The sequence below is a fragment of the Malaclemys terrapin genome, chromosome 22 (genome assembly GCF_027887155.1).
Source record: "Malaclemys terrapin pileata isolate rMalTer1 chromosome 22, rMalTer1.hap1, whole genome shotgun sequence".
In the NCBI taxonomy this organism is placed as follows: Eukaryota; Metazoa; Chordata; order Testudines; family Emydidae; genus Malaclemys; species Malaclemys terrapin.
The window spans coordinates 18,147,275-18,168,968 of NC_071526.1; the positions used below are offsets into that span (position 1 = coordinate 18,147,275).

Genomic DNA, 21,694 nt, shown 5'->3' on the forward strand with positions numbered 1-21,694 from the left:
CAGCGTGGAGACAAAAAGCCGGTGTTGACAAGCACTTCTGTAATTGTTAAGAGACAAACTCCACAATTTCAAACCCAATGTCTGTGCTTGTCAGCGTGCAGTGACATAGCTCGTCTCCATGGCTCTAGCGCTGTGTGACAACCAGGGCCCAGGGCTGCCACATTATTCTTTTTGCTACAGTTGGTTGTTTTTGACAAGCACAACTATGTTTTAACTTGCTCCTGTCAAAAACCAGGCACCAAACAAAAGCTCTCTCGGTCACAGAAAATAGCAGGGGGTGTGTGTGTGGTGGGGGCCAGGGGGAGCCAGCTGTACCTTGCTGCATTAGTGCTCCCATTCCAAACCAGAAGCTGTTGAGCAGGGTGAAGTTATTCTCCACGATGTCTGAGCCCGGGTTGCAGGGGTGAGCGTCATACCACTCGTACGGGCTGAACCTGGGGAAAACAAGATCGTGTTATTTGCGAGGTTGCACGAGAAGGGCCGAATGGGCCGGGAAAGGCAGAGCTGTCATGCCCATGGAGCTGCTCCAGGGTGCCCGCTGACCCCTGACATTTCTATATCGGAAGTCACGGGAGAAGCGTGGCCAAGAATTTCCAATGTGATTAGTGGTTTGGGGAACTTCAAGTTTGGGGAGCCCAACTATAAAGAGGCCTGCATTTCAGACGATAGGCGCTCAGCACTAGGCCCCTTTATGGCGTTTCAGGTTGGGCCTACGGTGACCAGATGTCCCGATTTTATAGGGACAGTCCCAATTTTTGGGTCTTTTTCTTATATAGGCTCCTATTACCCCCCACCCCCATCCCGATTTTTCACACTTGCTGTCTGGTCACCCTAGTTGGGCCCCCAAAGTCACCAGCCCCTTTTGAAAAGCATGGCAGAGGACTTTCCAGTCATACATGATCAACAGAAGAATGAGGCACAAACACAGGCGCTTCTCTCGCACCTCGTATGAACGAAGGGCTCTTCTGTCTCCACCGAGCAGACTCTGCTACAATTTTTCAGCGTTATCTCATGCAAAGTGTAGTATTTCAAAGGACCCTGGGGAGCTTCTTTCCCCTGGAGCACTGGAGGATCTGTTTGTGTTTTAACCGCTGTTGGAAGAGGAACATTTTGCAGAAACACAAGTCTTTTGCAGTGGGCACAACAGCACATTCAGAGGAGCCCTGCACAGCCTCACAGTGGAGGTAGGGGGTGCCTGCATCTCTCCCACTGGAGTTAACCCTTTTCCCCCTAGAATAACTTTGCTGTCAAGACTTGCCTACGCTACTGAAATATGCCAGGCTAACTGCTGTTGTCCCCCCTAAAGCAATTATAGAACCCCTGGCACCCAAGCACTAGTACAGATGTGCTCACGCTGGTTTGCAAGTCTGCTAATTGCCGTTTGGAGAAGAATATGCTTCACCAGGGTTAAATACTGACTAATTCAGAACTGTTTTCATGCCAGTGGGTGGTAGATGAAACCATTGAACGAGCTGCTGACTCAGTGTCCCACAATGCATCAGTGGCCTTGCAAAATCTCCCAGAATGCTCTGGGTCCGACAGATGTGCTAGGAACTGTGGGCTAGGTACTTCAGGCAAGAGTATAAGGAAGGTATATACAAGATGCTCCATTTCAGCCCCTAGCAACCTGGAGAAGTGTAACCCCTCTTCCCTGTCATTGGGTTAGCTCTGCAAAGACTTACTTGCAGCTGAGATGAGCTTAACACAGCAAACACCAGCTGAGCCAGGGGAGGTGCCAGTGGGCTACTTAACAGAAGCACTGTCTACAGCCCCAACAAGTATTGCAGCTTGCAGCTTGGCTCCAGCAAATGCAGACCCGGTGCCGGCAGGTAGGGAATGTAGGAGTCTGTTAATTGCACAGGTCTGTTCTCGTGCCCAGCCCATCAGTTGACAGACAAAATCAACAGCATGTCGCCCTGTCGCCTCTCTGCACAGCAGTCACAGCTGAAAGCCCTGCCTAAGATGGATGGGTAAATACAGCTTTTAATGGAACTCACTCAGCCAGGATCCTGAGGGGACTCTCGTCAGGAGAGATGCTAATATTTTTAGAGCTGTTTATTCACTTTGCTAAGAGTCCCAAATTTTGCAGTGATTAAATTAAAGACATAATTGGCATAATTGCTTTTGAACCAGACATATTAATTATTATCAGCTCAGCTTCCTTCAGAAATCCCTGTAGCTTCTGCCTCAAATCCTGCAGCCCAGCGTTTGTATTAGGAGAGGTGTTTTAAAATAACTTGTAGGTCTACACCATGTACTGTGCTCTTTGGGGAGATGTCCCATTTCGTTTTATTGGGCTTCCTCAATCAGAGAGGGACAGATGTCTTTGGGGGGTTGGGGAGAGGGGAATTCAGACTTTAGGCACTGAAAGGAACCTTATAATGGTGCTTTTGCAGAAAGTGGCACACCTTCACCTTTGCACATATAGAACATTAAATATTAAAATTGGAAAATTAAAAACTAGACTGACCAAAGCACTAGAAAATACCCTGTAGGGCAGTGTTTCCCAAACTTGGGATGCCGCTTGTGTAGGGAAAGCCCCTGGCGGGCTGGGCCGGTTTGTTTACCTGCCGCGTCCGCAGGTCCAGCCAATCGTGGCTCCCACTGGCCATGGTTCACTGCTCCATACCAATGGGAGCTGCAGGAAGTGGCACGGGCCAAGGGATGTGCTGGCCGCCGCTTCCAGCAGCTCCCATTGGCCTGGAGCAGCGAACCGCGGCCAGTGGGAGCCGCAATCGGCCAAACCTGTGGATGCGGCAGGTAAACAAACCGGCCCAGGCCAACAGGGGATTTCCCTACACAAGCGGCATCCCAAGTTTGGGAAACACTGCTGTAGGGAACAATCCTGAATTGCCAGAGGTATGGACTAAATGGGGGCATCACAGGACTTTGTACTTCACAAAATCTTGCAAATTAATTTTGAGTATATTTGTGCCATGCGAGGGATCTGATAGATAAATCCATCCATTCCTCCATGTTGAGAAGTTATTTTTCCCCCTGTTAATGACCTTTATAGTTTTCATCAGAACATTTTCAGTTAATATCCAAAAATGTTGAAGAAATCTGGCAACTGAAAATGAATGATTTCCCCCCCCCCAATGAAAACCCTCCAAAGATCAATGAAAATGGAATTATTATTATTACTACAGGAACATTTGTTTGGTCAGAAATGTTGTGATGAAGAGCTTTGTCCATCTCTGTTCTCCATGTGCCAGTCAGTGCAGTACGTAAATTCCTATTCCGGAGACCACATTCCTTCCCGCATTTTCACTCACATGCATGACTGGCAGCAGCAGTGCAGGGTTCCCTGGCTCTGCCCAACTAAAGTGTCTCAATCCCGACCTGCCAGAGCCACCCTTGGGGGGACATAGATGTCTCCATGACCCATTGAATTGTAGACATCTCTGCTAATACTGCCAACAAAGGTACAAGTGGGAGATTCTTGTGACATGGACCCCAACTGCACTCTCAGCTGAGGGGACGGAGGATCTTGACTCTGGAGGTCTGTGTTCAATTCCTGGCTCTGCCACAGACCTACTGTGTGACCTTGGGCAAGTTACTTCTTTTCTCTGTGCCTTAGTTTCTTATCTGTCAGATGGGGATAATATTCCATCCTTCCTCTCATTGTTTGCTTGGTCTATTTAGATTGTGAGCTCGTTGGGGCAGGGGCTATCTCTTACCAGTGTTTGCACAACACTCAGCACCCTGCTTTGGTTTGAGCAGTACAATAATACTGGTCTGTCTAGGTATTGATTGGTTTATCCCTTTAGCCATCCTTCTGCTTTAAAAAGAAATTAGAAAGGAAGAAAAAATTGTACTGAAATCAAAGTCAGCTTTAAATACTGCCTATTTCTTTAATGGCCTGGGCTCAAGTGTGCCAGTGCTTTAAACTGAGAGTACATAAAATATAGTGAGCAAGCCAGACCTATTGACTGAAGTCAGAGTTGAAGAATTAGATAAAAACTTTCTCCGGCTGCCAACTGAAAGAATATAAAATGGAAGAGGAATTGGGAAGATCAAATAAGCCCAACAAGATGACACACTGAAGAACTTCAAGGTCTCTGAGTGAGAACCTCGTAGTGCTGCTCAAATTACAGAGAAATATTCAGGAGACTGCAAAGCAGGGGCAGTGACTTCAGTGCCTGAAAAGGCTCATGGGACCATGAAAGCAAGAGACACATAATGAAGGCATTGAGGGGTTCATTCCTGGCCTTCTCTCTCGCTGGAGCCACAATAAATGGGGGCTGCTAAGGATTCATGAGGGCGCAGGCTTTCCTTCCCCCTCAACCCCCTCCATGTGAGGAACAGGTTTCAAGTGAAATAGTTCATGAGAAAATACAATTTTTTTGGTCTTTCTTTGCAGGGAGAGGGGGAAGCATTTCAAAGAAGGCTCAAGTAGAAAGCAAGGATCTATCACAAAGTCCTTTGAGGCTAAATTGCATCTCCAGAGAAGTCTCTCATGGGTGGCATGGCCCTTGTTAGGATTAAAATATTTAAAAACCTTTGTGCATGATTCCCTGATTAGCCGTAATTTGGGGATCATGTCACTGAGAGCAACAGGTGACCATTAGAAGGGAACAGCCGGCTGCACGGCTGGCTTGGATCTTTGTACAAGTGTCACCAGACAAATTACTGCCATGAAGCCGTTCTATATCTCTAGCATTTATGGCTCTTTGGGGAGCAGGGTGGTTGGAGGCAGTGGCCCCATCAAGAAGCAGGAAAGACTGATTAAAAGTGATGATGGATCAAATACATCCTTCACCTGCCTCTAAATAGTCCCCGAGTCAGTTTTAAGTGTCATTGACCTACGATGATAACTTTGACAGAGGCCCCTGGTGCCTAGTCTGGGAGGCGCATGTCTTTGAATTACAGTTTGACTATTTTGACTGTTTTTCTTCTGAGACTATAACTTCCAGAGGCTTTGCGAGGGTCAGGAACAGGTATTGTTTCCATTATGTCTGGAGACCATAAATAAATCCAGCATTTTTCCCGTGATATCTCTCGCTCTCCATCTGCATCTGTTAAAGGATCATTCCTGTACAACTTTAATCACACTGGATGCTAGAAATTCCTTAAAAGGGCACTAGGGCAGAAGAAAATGGCCGAAGCAGAACCTATTATTAGAAAGAGGAGGCAAGACAGAAACTCTACATGCAAAGGGGCCTCTAAATGATTGCATCCTGTAAGTAACCGGAGAGGAAAAATGCCATATTACATTGCAGGCATCATGACGTGACTCAGGCATTAGCTTTGCTACAAATCTGTACATTTTATCAGTACAAACTAGACCGAAGGAGGCTGGATGGAAAGCTAGGGAACAGCAAGTGATAAATGACATGGAAGAACTGAATGTTAACCCATTTCAATTCCCGGATTTCGGCCATGCAAAGTGAGACCAAACCTGCCACTTCACAATGGAGCCAGGCTTCAAACTTTTCTGGGGCTGAGACCCTCAGCCTGAGGAGATACGGACACTCTGACGGTGGACAGCCAGATTCATTGGAGACTTCAAGAGTTCAAGGTGCTCTGGTACAATCCGGTTGGCAAGCCGAGCTAAATATGGAAGGAGTTCCCTCATCATTCTGGCCCGGGATATGCAGTGCACCGTGAAGTGGATTTGAGAATCCAGAGTGTCCCCTTTGGAATCATCAGGTAGAGTTTAAGAAGGAGCAAATTGCAGCTTGAATTGTGAACGTGCGTCACTCCTGTAATCTCAGCGACCAGACCAGTGACATCTGTCAGCGCTGAATAGAGACGTTACTGGAAATGAAGCAGCACTGATGGCCACGTGCTAATTAACTCTGGTAATTAGGATCCTGATCCTTGCCATTCAGTGATACACGTCGTTATAACATTAATGCAGGACGAGATGACGGGGTGATAGGAATAATATTAACAGCAGCCGGGGCTCTTTCATGTGTAGGTTCAGTTCTGATGGCAGCCAGGAACCAGCTCCTGGATTGCTCCTGGGGGCTGTCTTAGCTCTGTTCAAAAGCAAAACTGTTTCTGTGGGTTCCTGAGACAAAAAGGCACCCCAGCCATTTCTCCCCAATGGATAAACCACACCCAGCCACCCCTGCAGCTTTCCAGTCACCCAGCCCAATGTACACAGCCCTATTAGCACTCTGCAGCAACCCTACAATAACAAACCCTACAATAATACTCAGTCCCACCAGCACTTAAGAGCACCCTTTTAGCCAAGGCAGCTAAGAAATGCTGGGTAAACTTGGCATAGGGCAGGGTAGCACTGTGGGGGGTTCCACTCTCCCACGTGCTCATTCAGCAGGAGATGCCGCAGGTCATTCTAGCCAAGACCTCCAGAAGAGGTTACTCTGCAATGGGGGGGGTTTGCCCAGGGAACCGAAGGCAGTCATCAAAGCTGTTCTTTTCTCCCATTTGTCAAAGAGTCAGAAAAAACTAGAGTTAACGCTGCTAGCCCCTTCCATTGCAGGATCTCAGACCGCATCACAGACATGCTGTTACCATTTGACACCTCTTGCTCTCGGTATGCATATGGCCCTCTCACTTGCAGTGCTACACCAGCAAAGCGGGCCTGAGAGGTGCAAGTGGCCTGCCCTAGATCCCAAAGCGGAGCCACAGAGAACACAGCTCTTCAGAGTCCCCCTCCCGTGCTCCGGACACAAGCCCCAACAGATCAGAGCATTCAGATCCTTTCCTATCTATACGTGTCAGAAAACAAGAGAGAACTCCCCACTTCGGAGTGTAGGCACATGCGTGTTTGTGTGTAGCAGACGCTGCAGCCAAAATCCCCCATCCAGATGGTGAACAATTCCCCCTCTAGTGGCAAGCAGGGGCCAGTGCGTGTCACTGGACAATGGAGATCTCAAAACTTTATTCTGTGTGGGACTCCTATCAGCCTTTGTAGCAGACAGCTGCTGAATGCATACGCCCCTGTGGATAACACAGAGGTTCATCAGTGTGCATTTGGGTAAGCAGCCCCATCCATTTTACAATACACCATTTGGCCCAGTGCAAGAATCATTCAGAATTTCCTCTTTATAAAGGTCAACTCCCTAATTCCATTCCACCTGTGGGTGAGCTGGCAGTTCATTTCCAGTTTCCTTTGTGCCTTTCGTCACAGTTCATTGAAAAGGTTTTTCTGTTTTAGGTTTCATCAATACCTTTTAAAATGTCTGGAAAGGAAAAACAGGATGAGCTTTAGGGATTTTTTGGTCCCCACTGTGAAGAAGGAAACGTAAACTCATAAATCTAAAAATGTATTAGAATTCTAATTTCAAACCACACAAGAAATCAAACACAGTCATTATGTCAATAGAGTCCATCTAGCAACGTTCCGCATTGTTAGCAGAGACAGAGAGCAGAGATAATGCTATTACTCATCACAGTGACTACTTCGCTAATCATAATTAGCCTGTGTTCATCTTCCCAGATGAACATCTCATTCCCTGCTAAGTGTCTGGTAGCATCTCTCTCTGGCACTGCAAAACTGCTAAGGAGCTGATCCTGCTCCCAGTGGGATCAATGACAAAACACCCACTGACATCAGGAGGTCCAGAAGAGAGCTGCCAAAGCAAAATTCTGCAGATCTCTAGCACGTTTTTCTGTAGTTCTTCAGCCATGCCACCTAGTGCGGTGAGGCTACCAGTTCCCCCAAGCTAAGGACTGAAATGCTTTGGTCTAATTAAAGTCTTTGGGCTCAATGTTAGGGGTATAGAGGTGAAAATTAATAGACTGTGATCTACAGGAGGTCAGGCTAGATGATCTAATGGTCGCTTCTGGTCTTAAACTATGAAGCTATAAAAGCACTATTGGTAATTCAGCAGCTGGTGTTCTCTTCTCTGGCTCTACCTCCATAGCTCCCCTGCAGTTTCAATTAGATACAGTACTGAATGGAAGATATTCCTGGAAGTGAATGACTGGTGTGTTGTGTTGCTATGTGATACGTACAAGAATCCCCGTGGTACAAATGATATACAGGGATCCTCATCCTCCCATGATTTGCAGCTACCTATGGGATGAAATTCACCAGCTGTTTATTAATTTTCTAATAGGGACTGGCTCATAACATCACCTTGGGATCTGGACCCAAATTTTGTGGCTGGGTCCATGTCTGAATTGTAAATTCCTTGGGTATTATTGAGGGTGGATGGCGTTCTATAAATGTACAGCCATTATCATTTGTGACCTCCTGGGCAAGGTTCCCATTGAAGTCAACTGCGGCTCAACGTGTGGAGTTAGCATGGGAGTAGAAGCCAGAAACTACTGAGTCCTGATCCCACCTCGGTCAACCTGTGCGACCTCGGACAGGTCTGGAAAATGGTTGGAAAATGGCATTCAATTTTCATAAAAAAAAATGTGACTCTCCTTCCCCACCAAAAATAAATAAATCTGAATTTCATTTTTTTTAAACCAGCTCTGCCTGTTGCCTCATCTGCAAAATGGGGATAAAGCTATGGATAATTATTACCCTTTGTTATTTGCATTGCAGTAACTCTAGGAGTGTCAGTCATGGACCAGAACCCCAATGTGCTAGATGCTGTACAAACAGACAATCCCTTTCCTACAGAGCTACAGTTAATGTCTGCAGAGAGACGGGACACTGTGAAGGGTTAGATACACTCTAAGTACTGTCACTTGCTAGAGATTCATTGGGAGACTGGTAAGGAGAATAGTTCTCATCGTATGACTAAACCTTTTACTTACCCTCCAAGCACCCTGGGCCTAGTTACGTCTTTTGATGTCAGTGGAGTTACCCTTGATTTACACAAGTGTAAGAAGAATCAGCTGTTTCACCAGCCCAGATGTTCTGGAGAGAACAAATATTCTGCCTGCTAAGCAGAGTTTACTTTGACAACTGCTTTACGTGTAATTAGGGTATTACATGCTAAACCCAGGTAATCGTTTCTAAATGCTGCAGAGAACCCAGGAGGGCTGCAAACTGCAGCAATGCTGGAACATCGGGGTTAATGGAGTCTGGATACTGCAGTTTGATAATTAATCTCTGCTTTGAATATCTGATTGAAATGTCAGTGGATTAGAGGCAGGCTGCTCGTTTTGAAGGACGCTTTAAGGAAAACACCTTTCCATCCATCCTAGGAAGCAATCGGGCACTAAGGCCTCCCCGGAGAGCTGGTGCAGTCCGGGGTGCTAGAGATTTCTCAAGGCACAAATGACAGTGAGGTCCCTAACTCGCAATGCTATTTGTCTCAGGCTGGTCTCTGGGACACAGATGGTCAATGACTTCCAAAGGAAATGTAGCCCATCAGGATACTATCGAGAGCTCTTCTAGGTACTGGAAAAAAAACCCACAGCAAACTCCAGCCGCATGGCACCAGGCAGAGTGGCACTTCAAAAGCACAGCCACAATGGAGCAGGCTGCTCTCCACACGCCCAATTTATGAGCTTTGAAATGATAAACAGCAAAGCGTGGCCATAATAGCTCATTTATGTGCTGCATTAAGCACCCCTGAGGACCCCTTCAGACAACCAAAACAAGGCTGTCTCTGTGTCCCATAAATATGGATGAGTGGCAGGCAAAATGGAAGCAAAGCCATTACAAAATGGCTCAATTAAGGATACTAATCAAAAGGCGAGAGAGGGCTAATGGGGACTAGTGCCTCCAAGAGGCACTTCCTGTTGCATGGAAGGCCCACAAGCTTATGTATGGCCCATTGTCCAATGGGAGGGACGCGGACACTTCGCCTGTGCACATTCTGAAGCGGCCCCAGACTGTGCATCTCATCAAACAAAGACTGTATGAAATTAATAACGCATGCAAATGTATGCAAATGTTGCTGCTTTTAAAGATAGGAATGGGTTTTAAACGTGAAGATTAGCGGCATGTTAATTTGTAACCAGGCACAATGCCAGGGCCATAGCAACAGGCTTCCCAGTGTTGTGCCAGTGTCTAGACAGTTTGGGGGATCGCTTGCAGAGGGTTCGGCGAGAGAAGGTGAAAGTGATTGAGGCTCTGGGGCGATCTGTGCTCGAGAGAGTGGGACTGGTTAGAGATGAATGAGAGGTGATACAAAAAAGGCCTATTCAGTAATGGACGGCACAGAGAAGATAAATCAGGTGCAACCGTTACACTTCATCTCAACTAGGACACAGTCAATGAAATGGAAAGGCAACAGGCTTCACAATGACAAAAGGAAATACTTACAAACAAACAAACCCAAACCACATCATTGGCCTGGGGAACTCATTGCCACAGCACATCACTGGGGCCACGAGGTTAACGTGATTCAAAAGAGGCTTACACATGAGAACACCCACAGCTACTTTTTTCAGGGTAAAAAAAATATCTGAAATGCTATAAACCAATCTCTATCTGATGGGGGGCGGGGGGGAGTAAAGGGGGTAGAAGGAACGTCTGCTATGGGCAGCTAACCCAACATTTTAACTACAAAGTTTCTGGCACCTCCAAGCAGCTGGAACTGGCCAACTGTTGAGACAAGATATTGAGCTAAAGGGGCTGCTCGACTCTGCCAATTCCTGTGTTCCATGGCTGTTTATTTCCATCGAGAAAAGCAGCAGGCACTGCTAGGGACCCTACAAACAGCAAAGCAAAGAGCACAGCATGATACCACTGCTAAGAAATCCCATCTTAACTGCATAGCATGGTCAGCCCTAACGCTGATAGGGCATCTTACTGTATAATAACAAACCACCGTGCCTATGAATGACTGACCCTACAGGAACAAACCAGTGGGTAGAGACGTAATCATCAATCCGACAATAACAAAGCCTGCTTATCTCAGTGAGTGATCCTACAGTAAGTAACTCAACCCCATCTCCCAAACAGCAGACTTGATTATCATTTCACTCAGAGTAAACCAGGAGTAAATTCATTGATTTAACTGGAGCTGCCATGGTGTGAAACCAGTTTAAGTGAGATCAGAATCAGGCCCTATGAAGTAACCCAACAGTACAATAACAAACCATGTACACTGTCTGAATCATGAGCAGCCCTACAATAATAACCCAGCCCGTCTCTGTGCAATGGAGGAAATGTAATTGAATTAAGGGAAGAACGGGTTTAAGTTGCAGGCTCTTGGGAGTGGGACATCAAGCAGCAAAATGATTCTGAACTCGGCAAAGGGCAGCAAGCGTGATGTGCAGTGGCAGTCTGGAGCCGTGGCATCGGAGCGCCCCTTACCTGGCTATGACAAACAGCACACAGCTGACCCCCAAGTAGGCGAGGAGAATGTACATCCAAATGTCAGGAGACAAGGGGTTGAGGAAGGAAAACACACTGGGATTGGTCCCGTTGGGCTTCCGGTACAGAATGCTGACCCCCAATGTCATGAAAGGCTTGGAGAAGTCTATCGCTTTCTCCCGGACGTGGGTGATCGTGAGAGGAGCAACGGCCAGATCAGCTTTCTGTGCGGCAACACAGAGGGAGAGAGAGACAGAGGGAGAGAGAGAGAGAGAGAAGCCATTAGAAACCAAGGCACTTCCATCCCCAGCTAAGCACACTGCCTCCTCAGACCGGCCGCCCTCCTGGGAGCCTGACTTCACGGCGCTCAGGGCAGGGGAGAAGCCTACCGAATGCAGGGAGCAGCAGCGTTTGGTAAATTCCCTCTGATGTTTATTCCAACTTGGGGCAGGCCTGCCCTCACCCAAAGCAGAAACACACCAGCCCCTTCTCGGCTTCCCCCTCAATCTGAAGACGACGACGATACCAGGATCTTAGGAAGCAGTTTGGGTCTCGATGGGTGGAGTTTGGGCTAGCGCCACAGAAATCGGTTTATACCAACTGTGGATCGGCCCAAGGGTTGCAGAGTCAGGGATGTATCAGAACTGAGCGGACGCGAAACATTTAGCGATTTGTTCTTCACGCTTTGACTCAGTTCACCACGAAACTCACCCGGGCCAGTCCACAGGGTCCCGCGCCCACCCTGCTCAGTGACACATCCCGGGGGTGGGGGGTGGGGTTCGGACAAATCACCAGCACTCAAAGCACAGTCGGCCAAAGGGCTCAAGGCTCAGGGCCAGAGCAGGTTTACCTGGCGACAAGGGGGAGAGACGGAAGTGGGGAGGGGGGAGATGGAAAAAAGCACATAGACATATGGCGGAGATGCTCTTTCCCCCAGTTCGTGTACACACGGGCCATTAGTTTATTACTATTCATTTGTATTACAGTAGCACCTGGAGGACCTGACTGACACCAGAGGGAGAGAGAGTCCCTGCCCCCGAGGTTATGCAATATAAACAGCCACGGATGGGAGGGGAAACTGAGGCACCAAGCACAGCAGTGACTTGCCCAGGTTGTCACAGAAGGTCGGTGGGAGAGGCAGGAATAGAGCCCAGGTCTCCCCACCCCAGCCCCGGGCTCTAACCACCCAACCACACAGCCCCTTGGTTAGGGTCACTTGGGTTTGCAGCACATGTTGCCTGGAGACTAGAACCTAAAGCTTGCTAGCTCCACACCAACCCAACTCTGGGCAGGCTCCTTCTCCCGGGGCATGATCCTGTGTGGTGCTGAGCACTGTCCAATCCCACTGCAGGTGCCATGCTGAACTGGGCCTAAACCACAGGGCCAAATTCTAATCCTGGCCCCTCCGGGCAGATCAGCTCCAGGATTTTCCTCTTCCTTTGCCTGTGGGATCTGTCAGGAGTACGCAGCTGCTGGAGCAAGAGGAGAAATCTGCCCCCCCCCCACCCATGCAGCTTTTCACCCTGGGGAGCCTAGCCTGCCCTCTGGCTGTGTGTCCGTCTAGCCATCACCTACATCTGTCCTGGTTCTCACACCAGTGCCCAGGGAGGCCACACAGAAATCATCATCCTGAATAATAATGGCCATAGCCACTGGGCATCTGGGTCTTGCAGTGCCCAGCCCTTGGCGCGGCAAACAGCTCACGCAGAGAGAGGGATTTGTGATGCAGCTTCAACTTATTATGCTTCTATTAATCCCAACAAGGCCACAGGGAACTCCTTCCTTTTAATTATTCAGTTTACCCCTTCCCTCCCCCCCACCCCTGCACTCCCTCCCTGGTTCCTGCTTCTTTCTTCAGCCCATTTGTTTTGCCCCTTGGGAGGTTGAGAACCACCATCTTTAGGGAGGGTCTCGGCTCCCATTAATATGGCACGGGGGGGGGAGGAGGGGGCGTACTGCTGCTCAGAAGCCCCCGTGATCCTGCTCAGCTACTGTTTTCCTCCTCGCTGGGTGTAGGCAGGGCTACAATGCTCACAGGATGGCTCGTTATGGCTTCCCTGAGCAGGGTCCCCCCTGAGCCTGCAAAGTGTGTGGGGGTGGACATGGGGGCAGAGATGGGGGGGCTCCACTTATGCTGGCGCCCCATGAGTTGTAAGTCCTTCTAGGGAGTCTAGCCGGGGATGAGATGCTTCCCCAGAAGATATCTGCACCCTGATCTGCATTCAGGGCCTGGGTCAAAGTCCCCTGAAGTCAACGAGATTCCTACTATCTACAATGGGGTTTGGATCAGGCTTGGACCATACATTAACCATGCAGATCCCAGGGGGCAGGCAGAGGGTGAGGTGGGCAGGTCTTGTGGTAATTATAAATACCTTCCATGGATAAAAAGAAATGCAGTTGGATGGTGCAGAACCTACTTAATGCATTGGGTCAGGGTCTGTATGAGGTGACACTGGTATAAATTCATTACCCTCAAGGAAGTGGCTTCAGATGTACGCCAGCATATCGGCAGGCAGAATTTGGTCCACCTTGTTTAATAATTACAGTCTGTAACTTTACTGCGTAGCTCTTCTGTTGATCCTAGGTACATAAACACTGTGCTTACCAGCGGGAGAGGTTCTGTTCTGAGGGGGTTTGACCCAGCTGTGATCTGCCCAGGAATGAGTATGCATTTTTAATAGACTTCATTATAGATCCAGAGACAATGTATTTTAAAATGTCCTAACCCGTGGCTGTGACCTTGCCTCCTGCAGCAACACTTAACAACCAGAGATTTCAGCATGCTGCAAATGCCATCCTACATAGAAGGCGTATTTTTTGGCCTTCGTTTCAATGTTGCTTCAAGTACAGAATGTCACAGAGGGAGGCCATCCCAGAAATTAAGGAGCAGGAAGTAATATTCTAGCAGCATGAGGTAGAGTGTTCATTTTCTTTCCCCACAGTCGACTTCACGGTGAAACTTGATAGGCTCTCCGTGGACACCCCAGAGAGTCAAAGAAGTACCAGAGCTCTAGGATGCGGGGGGGGCGTGTCTCAGTGCTGAGTGTGAATGAAGGAGGGGACATTTTGTACTATGCTTCTGTTCCTCACATCTCATGTCTTACTGCAAACACCCCCAGTGATAGGCTTCTGCTAATTCTGCGTGAAACTCAGAGCACATGGCCTAGGCACCCCCTAGTATGTAAGTGGGGCTTCACAGGGGTCACATCTCTTCTGCTGGATTTCTGCACAGAGGGACTTTCACCTGAATGTGGGTACTTATAGTTTCAGTGATTGGACAGGCTGGTTTGGCAAAGCCCTAACCTTTTCTATGGGTCTGTTTGGGGTAGCATGCGTTACTCCTTGTACGTGCGTTTAGAGCTCAGGCAGGCACATTTAAAACAAATATAAATAACTACAGTTAAGCCAGTTGGCTGAATGGCCGCTAGGGAATGGCAAATCAGTTCAAATCAAATACAAACCAGCCCTGAAGCTCAAACCAAATGGAAATGGAAGCTTTGTCCAGGGCTCAGAACAATCTCTTATTGATTTATTTTTGATGCTGTCCACCTCCCTCTTTCCTGGTTTCTGACTTGAAGCAGAAATACCAGTATGCCACACAAGTGGCCGTTCCTGCGATATCTCCAGCTTGTCTTAGGCCGCAAGCTTTGTGGGCAGGGCCCCTCTCTATATGTATGTATAGCACTTAACATAATGGGGCTCCAGAAGGCCTCTAGGCACTACTGTCATACAAATAATGGTAATAAACAATGAGAAGAGAGATTTTCAGAAGTACCTAAGGGGATCAGGAGCACAAATTGCATTGAATAATAGTCTAGCTCAAGGATCGGCAACCTTTGGCACGCGGCCCATCAGGGAAAGCTGCTGGCCGGCTGGGACAGTTTGTTTACCTGCAGCGTCCGCTGGTTCAGCCGATCACAGCTCCCACTGGCCGCGGTTCCCTGCTCCAGGCCAATAGGAGCTTCTGGAAGTAGCGCGGGCCGAGGGATGTGCTGGCCGCCACTTCCCGCAGCCCCCATTAGCCTGGAACAGCGAACCGCGGCCAGTGGGAGCTGCAATCGGTTGAACCTGCAGACGCTGTAAGGAAACAAACCGTCCCGGCCCACCAGTGGTTTTTCCTGATGGGCTGCGTGCCAAGGTTGCCGATCCCTGGTCTAGCTGAGCTCAAAGGTCAGGAGGCCCCGTGGCAAACAGTCCAGCATGAAGCCAGAGAAGTGTTTAGTTCAACATCTCAAAAATCACCAAAACTCTGAACCTGTCACAAGTTCTGTTTCCTTTGGACTCCTTTTGTCTCAGCCTCAAAAAGAGGGTGAAGTTTGAAATCTTTATCCATCCACCAAGACCGAGGATGAAACCAGCAAATTCCACCTGCTACTTAAGCAGGATTTGAACTCTAGTCCTGGCAGTTTAAGGAAATCTATTGCCATGTCAACAACCCAGTTCACTCAACAGAGGTAAATGCATCATGTGCCCAAGATACACACTCAACCTTTCTCTCGTCTAGTCTATCTAGGTTCCTAGACCACACTCATCACCCTAGTATCTGCGCATAAGGAGTCACTAGTGCATCAAGCAACATTACTAACGTCTGTCGCACCAATGTGGAAACTCGGGCACACTGAGGTTACAACAAGGCACTGCTAGAGCTGCCTCAAAGTGCTGGTGGAACAATCTCCGTTCTCCGACAGGCAGTTTACTTTCCCGGACACGCTTTATGGTAATTTGTAACAGCTGAAAGCAGTGTTTATGTCTGAGTATAAAATATCATGTATCCAACATTTCCACAGCTTCTGACAGAGCTCACCAAAATCCAAAGCTTTTACAACCAATTTTTCATCATGTGCAAAACTGGCTACAACCCCAGCGGCACATGTAACCCAGGTCATTTAGGCACACATGGTCACATCCTTCCTCATCCTTAACACGATTTCTTGATGCAGTCTGGCATTGCCCTGGCTTTTCACTTCTTTTCCCTGTCAGACTGAGTAGGACGGACCCAATGGGCATCCTTAAAACCACTCTCCTGCGCAGCTTTGCTGGCCAGCAATGAACAGGTGCCTGGCAACAAGAAATTCACCCAGCAAGTTTAAGCCCTGCAGGTAGAAACTGCAAAACATTCAGCTGCTCTGGATGACTAATGATAGCATTTCAAGGGTGCGCCAGACACCACAATCCTTGAGGCATCTCTGTCATGTGGAAACTGAGCACATACGCTGCTGTAAAACCCACCAATGGGAAACACAGCTGTCCTGGGGGAGGGAACATGTTCTACCCTACCTCACTGGACACGTGCTTCAGCTCTAACAGACCATCCTGGGCAGCATCCAGTAAAAAGTCTTATAAATGCAATCACAGATCAACTTCGTTTGTATGACTGTAACACTGCATGCTCCTCAGGGAAAGTGCTGTGTCTCTGACTTGACTTCGGTCTTGTTCAATGTCGTGCACACATAAGAGATCCATCTGATTCATTATTTATCCCGTATTTTTTGCCCAGCATTTGCTTTTAGAAATTATGAAACCACATTAACCATTGGAGCAACTTACCTAAGGATGCTGTGGATTCGCCAGCACTGGAAATCTTTCAATCAATGAGGATGTCTATCTGAGCCAGACTTTATGGGCTCAAAGCAGGCGTCACGGGGGGCAGGGGGTTCTGTGGTCTGTGTTATCGGGAGTTCAGAATAATAATCCCTTCTGGCCTTAAAAAAATCTATGAAAATTCCCAATGAAATCGTTTCAAAGATGGGGATTTAGGGAATTATTTCCCTCTAGGTGGGGACTCCCTCATGATCCTCTATGGAAATAAACAGGTCCCTGCTCCAAACCACAGAGGTGCTGGAGCTTCTCAACAAAACAGTTGTCAGAATTTTTTAATATGGGCAAAACTACGTATTTCCCCCAGCCTTGTTATGGGCAATGGCCGAGCCATTTTTGCTGAAGTGTCCCAAACAATGTCAGCCTGAAGCAGACAACCAGCATGGAAATGCTAGCTGGTAATGGTGGTCATGGTAATACAGAGCTGCACTGTGAGATCCTTTCTCATCGATGCAGATTTTTCGGAAGGTGGCTTCTAATTAAGGATTTGCTGATCACAAGGGTCTAAGGCAAAACTAGCAGGGGCAAAGCTTTCATTTGTCGCGTTCTGACTTGACAAACCAGGACATCACTTACAGCCTCTGAATGTTTCATCCACTCACCCCAGAATTTTGCATTGCTGAATAGCAAAAAGGCTTTTTATTATAGCCTCAGAATTATTGCAAGGGCCAGCTGCGCAGGGGCCTTGACTCAGCAAAACCACTTCAACACATTGGGGACTTACGCATCTGCTTAAAGTTAAGCAGATACCTAAGTGCCTTGCTGAATCGGAGCCAAAAGCAGAATTTTGTCCAGCAGACTGAATGCCAAATGAGGAACCTTCCCCCGCCCCCAGTCTTTAAAGGGGTGTGAGTCTGCTCTCCCATACACGGATTTTACCCCACTGTGAGCTCAGTGGAGTTAGTCCTGGCTTATACCAGTGCAAGTGGATGGAGAACCAAACTCTGAGCAGAGATATTCGGCTCCTATTAAAATCCTTCGGTCCCCTGCAGATCTCTCAGATGTGCAAGGGAATGGAGTCAGGGCAGCTCCCAAGCAGCCACTGTCCCCTCACAAGGGTCAGCGCAGCCAATGCTCATTAGTCCAGAGCTGAGGCATGTAGCAGCCATTCACAGCCTGTCTGGCAAACATGGGCCCAAGATACATATTTATTCAGGAAAATAGAACACCTCCATGCTTATTTCACCAACCGGAACTAGGTATTTGCATAAACTAATTATGTGTGCATTGCCTGAGAGACAGGTAAATAATGCATATTTTATTTAATGAATTAATTGTTCTTTTGGTGCCTGACTGACAATGCCAGAGAGTGCAGCTCTCGATTCTTCCTACCAAGGACACATAAAACACGGCCACTACAATGCTTCATCCTCTCCCGCCGCTCTGACCCGGTCACTTCTCTTGCCTGGCTCCATCACTGGCTTCTTCTCTCCTCCCGTGGCAAGCTCGATTTGTGCCTTCCCCATCTGTGCCCTGCCTACATCTCTGACCTAGCTTCCTCTCACACTCCCTTGCTGTCCATGCTGCCCAAAGCCTCCCTCTGTTGCCTCCTTCCTCTCCTGTCTGTTCCTCCATGCTGTCCTGTCTGCTTGGCACCATCTCCTTCCTGCTCTTCCTCCAAAACCTACTTCTTCCATGGGGGTGATGCGCCCCTGAAGACACCTGTCCTGCTCCAAGACTGCACCTGTTGCCAGTGCATTAAGTGCCTGGGTCTGATTCATACCATAAATTCCCTGGGCCAGGGACTGCATCTTCTTCTATTATTTGGTGAGCACCAAAAGCATCGAGGGTCACAACCTGGGCAGTAGCTGCGTAAGTTACTCACCCCTATGCTCCTCCCTGCCAATGAGATACAGCTCTGACCTTGGGGAACCAGCCCCACGGGCAAGAGGAGAGTTCCGGCTCTCCGGCATAGGCTGATCTCACAGGAGGCCCGTTATGAACAGGCCTAAGACAACCAGCTCATTTCACAGAGGCCACCAAAGAACTGAGAGATGATATGCATGGCTGCAGCCTGGAACTGGAAGAGGTCGTTATGCCTTCGAGCACTCCACTCCCCTGTCTCTAGGGTGACCAGATGTCCCGATTTTATAGGGACAGTCCTGGTTTTTGGGTCTTTTTCGTATACAGGCTCCTATTACTCCCCACCCCCTGTCCTGATTTTTCACACTTGCTGTCTGGTCACCCTACCTGACTGCTCAGCGCAGAGCCCTCTGTGAGCGACTGCTCGTTCTGCTTATCTAATCCCTCAGCGCGAGAGCTAATGTTTGAATAGCGGCGAGGTTGTGACCCGAGCCGCCCTGAACGCATTCCACTCCCTGACATCATGTGAGTCTCTGACCCCTCTGGCTCTTAATGGCTGTTCTTACAGCTTCATTTAGACGTCGTGTTTGGCCAGTGAACTTATTTAACCCCAGTGGTGAAGCAAACACAGCCAGGGAGGAGCTCAGCTATGTGCTGTACATGGGAAATGAGCATCATCGCGTCCTACCGGGTTTCTTGATACTGCAATGGCTCCCTGCTTCTCTTTCCTTAATGGACATGTCCTGTTCTGCAGAGCGCTATCATTGTTTCTAGGGCAGTACAGCCAAGATCCATCCCCACCTGAGATGAGGGCCACATGGTGCTAGGCGCTGTACACACTTATAGAAAGAGACTGTCCCTCCCCTGGAGAGTTTACAATCTAACTAGGCTTTACGGACAAGGGAACCAGAGGCTCAGAGAGGGGAAGAGCCTTGCATAAAGTCCCACAGCAACATGGTGATAGCGGCAGGAATAGAACCTAAGTCTCCAGTCCATAGCCCCATCCACAGGGCCATGCTGCCTTTCCATTGTGTTCGCTGGATTTAAAAAGATGAATCCACCTGATTAATGACGCTCCAGCACACACAAAAGGCAGAAGCGCGGTCAGCCAGCTGGAAGCACAGCGTTTCCTCCTATTTTATGCCTTCTCCTTAATGCTGAATCCCTGCAGTGTAGAAATAAATATGAAATACACCTCGGGACCAAACAAATGGGTTCTTTCCATTCCTGAGGCAATGGCTTCCGAATGAATTCCCAGCTAACAGGCACTTGAAATAAACAGCCCCCTGGCACCCCGCGCAAAAGCATTAATCAGAACGTGGCCACGTGGTCATAATATGTAATTCCACCAGAATTTACTGTCAATAAATGTCCATTTATTGTGAAAGTGTTAAATCAACTGTTATAAATCGTCCCTGCGGACAGATATTATGTCTCCACTACACTTATCGGTCAGCAGGAATTTCCATTAGAAACCCTATTATTTTTCATGCCGTTCTATTTCCCACATGAAATTTCACACCAAGTGGAAATTTGGCACTTAGTTTCAACCCAAGAGAAGTTTTATTTTTTTTGTATGTGCGTGTGCAAAATTCCAAGAACAACCCATTTTTCTGCTGCTTTTATGTCCAAACAATGCCATGCCCTACAGTCTAGCAACAAGAGAGTTCAAGCTGCAGTTGTCAGACAGCTTGAGTTTTTAAATGAAATGTTATGGATAACTAATCCATAATGTGGGTTTAATGTGGGATGGTGTGGACTGCACTCTCAGCAAGTTTGCAGATGACACTAAACTAGGAGGCGTGGTAGATACACTAGAGGGTAGGGATCGGATACAGAGGGACCTAGACAAATTAGAAGATTGGGCCGAAAAAAACCTGATGAGGTTCAACAAGGACAAGTGCAGAGTCCTGCACTTTAGGACGGAAGAATCCCATGCACTGCTACAGACTAGGGACTGAATGGCTAGCTAGCAGTTCTGCAGAAAAGGACCTAGGGGTCACGGTGGACGAGAAGCTGGATATGAGTCAACAGTGTGCTCTTGTTGCCAAGAAGGCTAACGGCATTTTGGGCTGTATAAGTAGGGGCATTGCCAGCAGATCGAGGGACGTGATCGTTCCCCTTTATTCGACATTGGTGAGGCCTCATCTGGAGTACTGTGTCCAGTTTTGGGCCCCACACTACAAGAAGGATATGGAAAAATTGGAAAGAGTCCAGCAGAGGGCAACAAAAATGATTAGGGGTCTGGAGCACATGACTTATGAGGAGAGGCTGAGGGAACTGGGATTGTTTAGTCTCCAGAAGAGAAGAATGAGGGGGGATTTGATAGCAGCCTTCAACTACCTGAAGGGGGGTTCCAAAGAGGATGGAGCTCGGCTGTTCTCAGTGGTGGCAGACGACAGAACAAGGAGCAATGGTCTCAAGTTGCAGTGAGGGAGGTCCAGGTTGGATATCAGGAAAAACTATTTCACTAGGAGGGTGGTGAAACACTGGAATGCGTTACCTAGGGAGGTGGTGGAGTCTCCTTCCTTGGAGGTTTTTAAGGCCCGGCTTGACAAAGCCCTGGCTGGGATGATTTAGCTGGGAATTGGTCCTGCTTTGAGCAGGGGGTTGGACTAGATGACCTCTTGAGGTCCCTTCCAACTCTGATATTCTATGATTCTATGAATTGCATTAGTTGTTGTTGATGTCTGGAGAGAGAGCGAGAGCGAGCGCATGCGCATTGCTGGCGAAAGGAGGTGGATTTGACAGCCATAAGGTTCTCTGTTTATCCATAGAACCATGGCACTGAAAGTGTCCACCCCTGCACCATCAGTGCACCCCAAACCTTCCCAAAATGAGCTTTGTTCATGGTCTGAGACCAAGTTCAGTCCCCAGGGGCCAATCCATTCATGGCTTCTCTGCTGAAGCTGCCAACCACGGGGCAATGGTGGTGGTGCTTTAATGTGATGAGAGTCATGTCCGCTTGGAAATGGTCTCAAGGCCACCAAATGCCTTTCACACAACAAATGCTTTTTGTTGTTAGGAGGGATGAAGATCACAGCAAACCCAGCAGGACAGAATGTACAATTTGCACCTCACTGTCGTAGGCTGTTCGCTACAGAACCACCTCTGGGAGATGGAAGGTAGGGTCATGCCATGAGTCACTTGGGC

General features: G+C 48.2%; 1 protein-coding gene across 2 annotated transcripts in view; it reads right to left on the bottom strand.

The window, feature by feature from the left end:
- Nucleotides 1-21,694, bottom strand: part of GRIK3 (glutamate ionotropic receptor kainate type subunit 3) — a 234,016-nt gene that overhangs the window by 24,820 nt on the left and 187,502 nt on the right. Inside the window, exons 11-12 of one of the 2 annotated variants that reach the window (XM_054012104.1) lie at nucleotides 11,141-11,364; nucleotides 316-434 (exon numbers count right to left, since the gene is read on the bottom strand). In XM_054012104.1, coding sequence (XP_053868079.1) covers nucleotides 316-434; nucleotides 11,141-11,364 — 343 coding nt within the window. Of the gene's footprint in view, nucleotides 1-315; nucleotides 435-11,140; nucleotides 11,365-21,694 lie in introns of those variants that run through there. The other variant, XM_054012105.1, reaches the window with a different exon arrangement.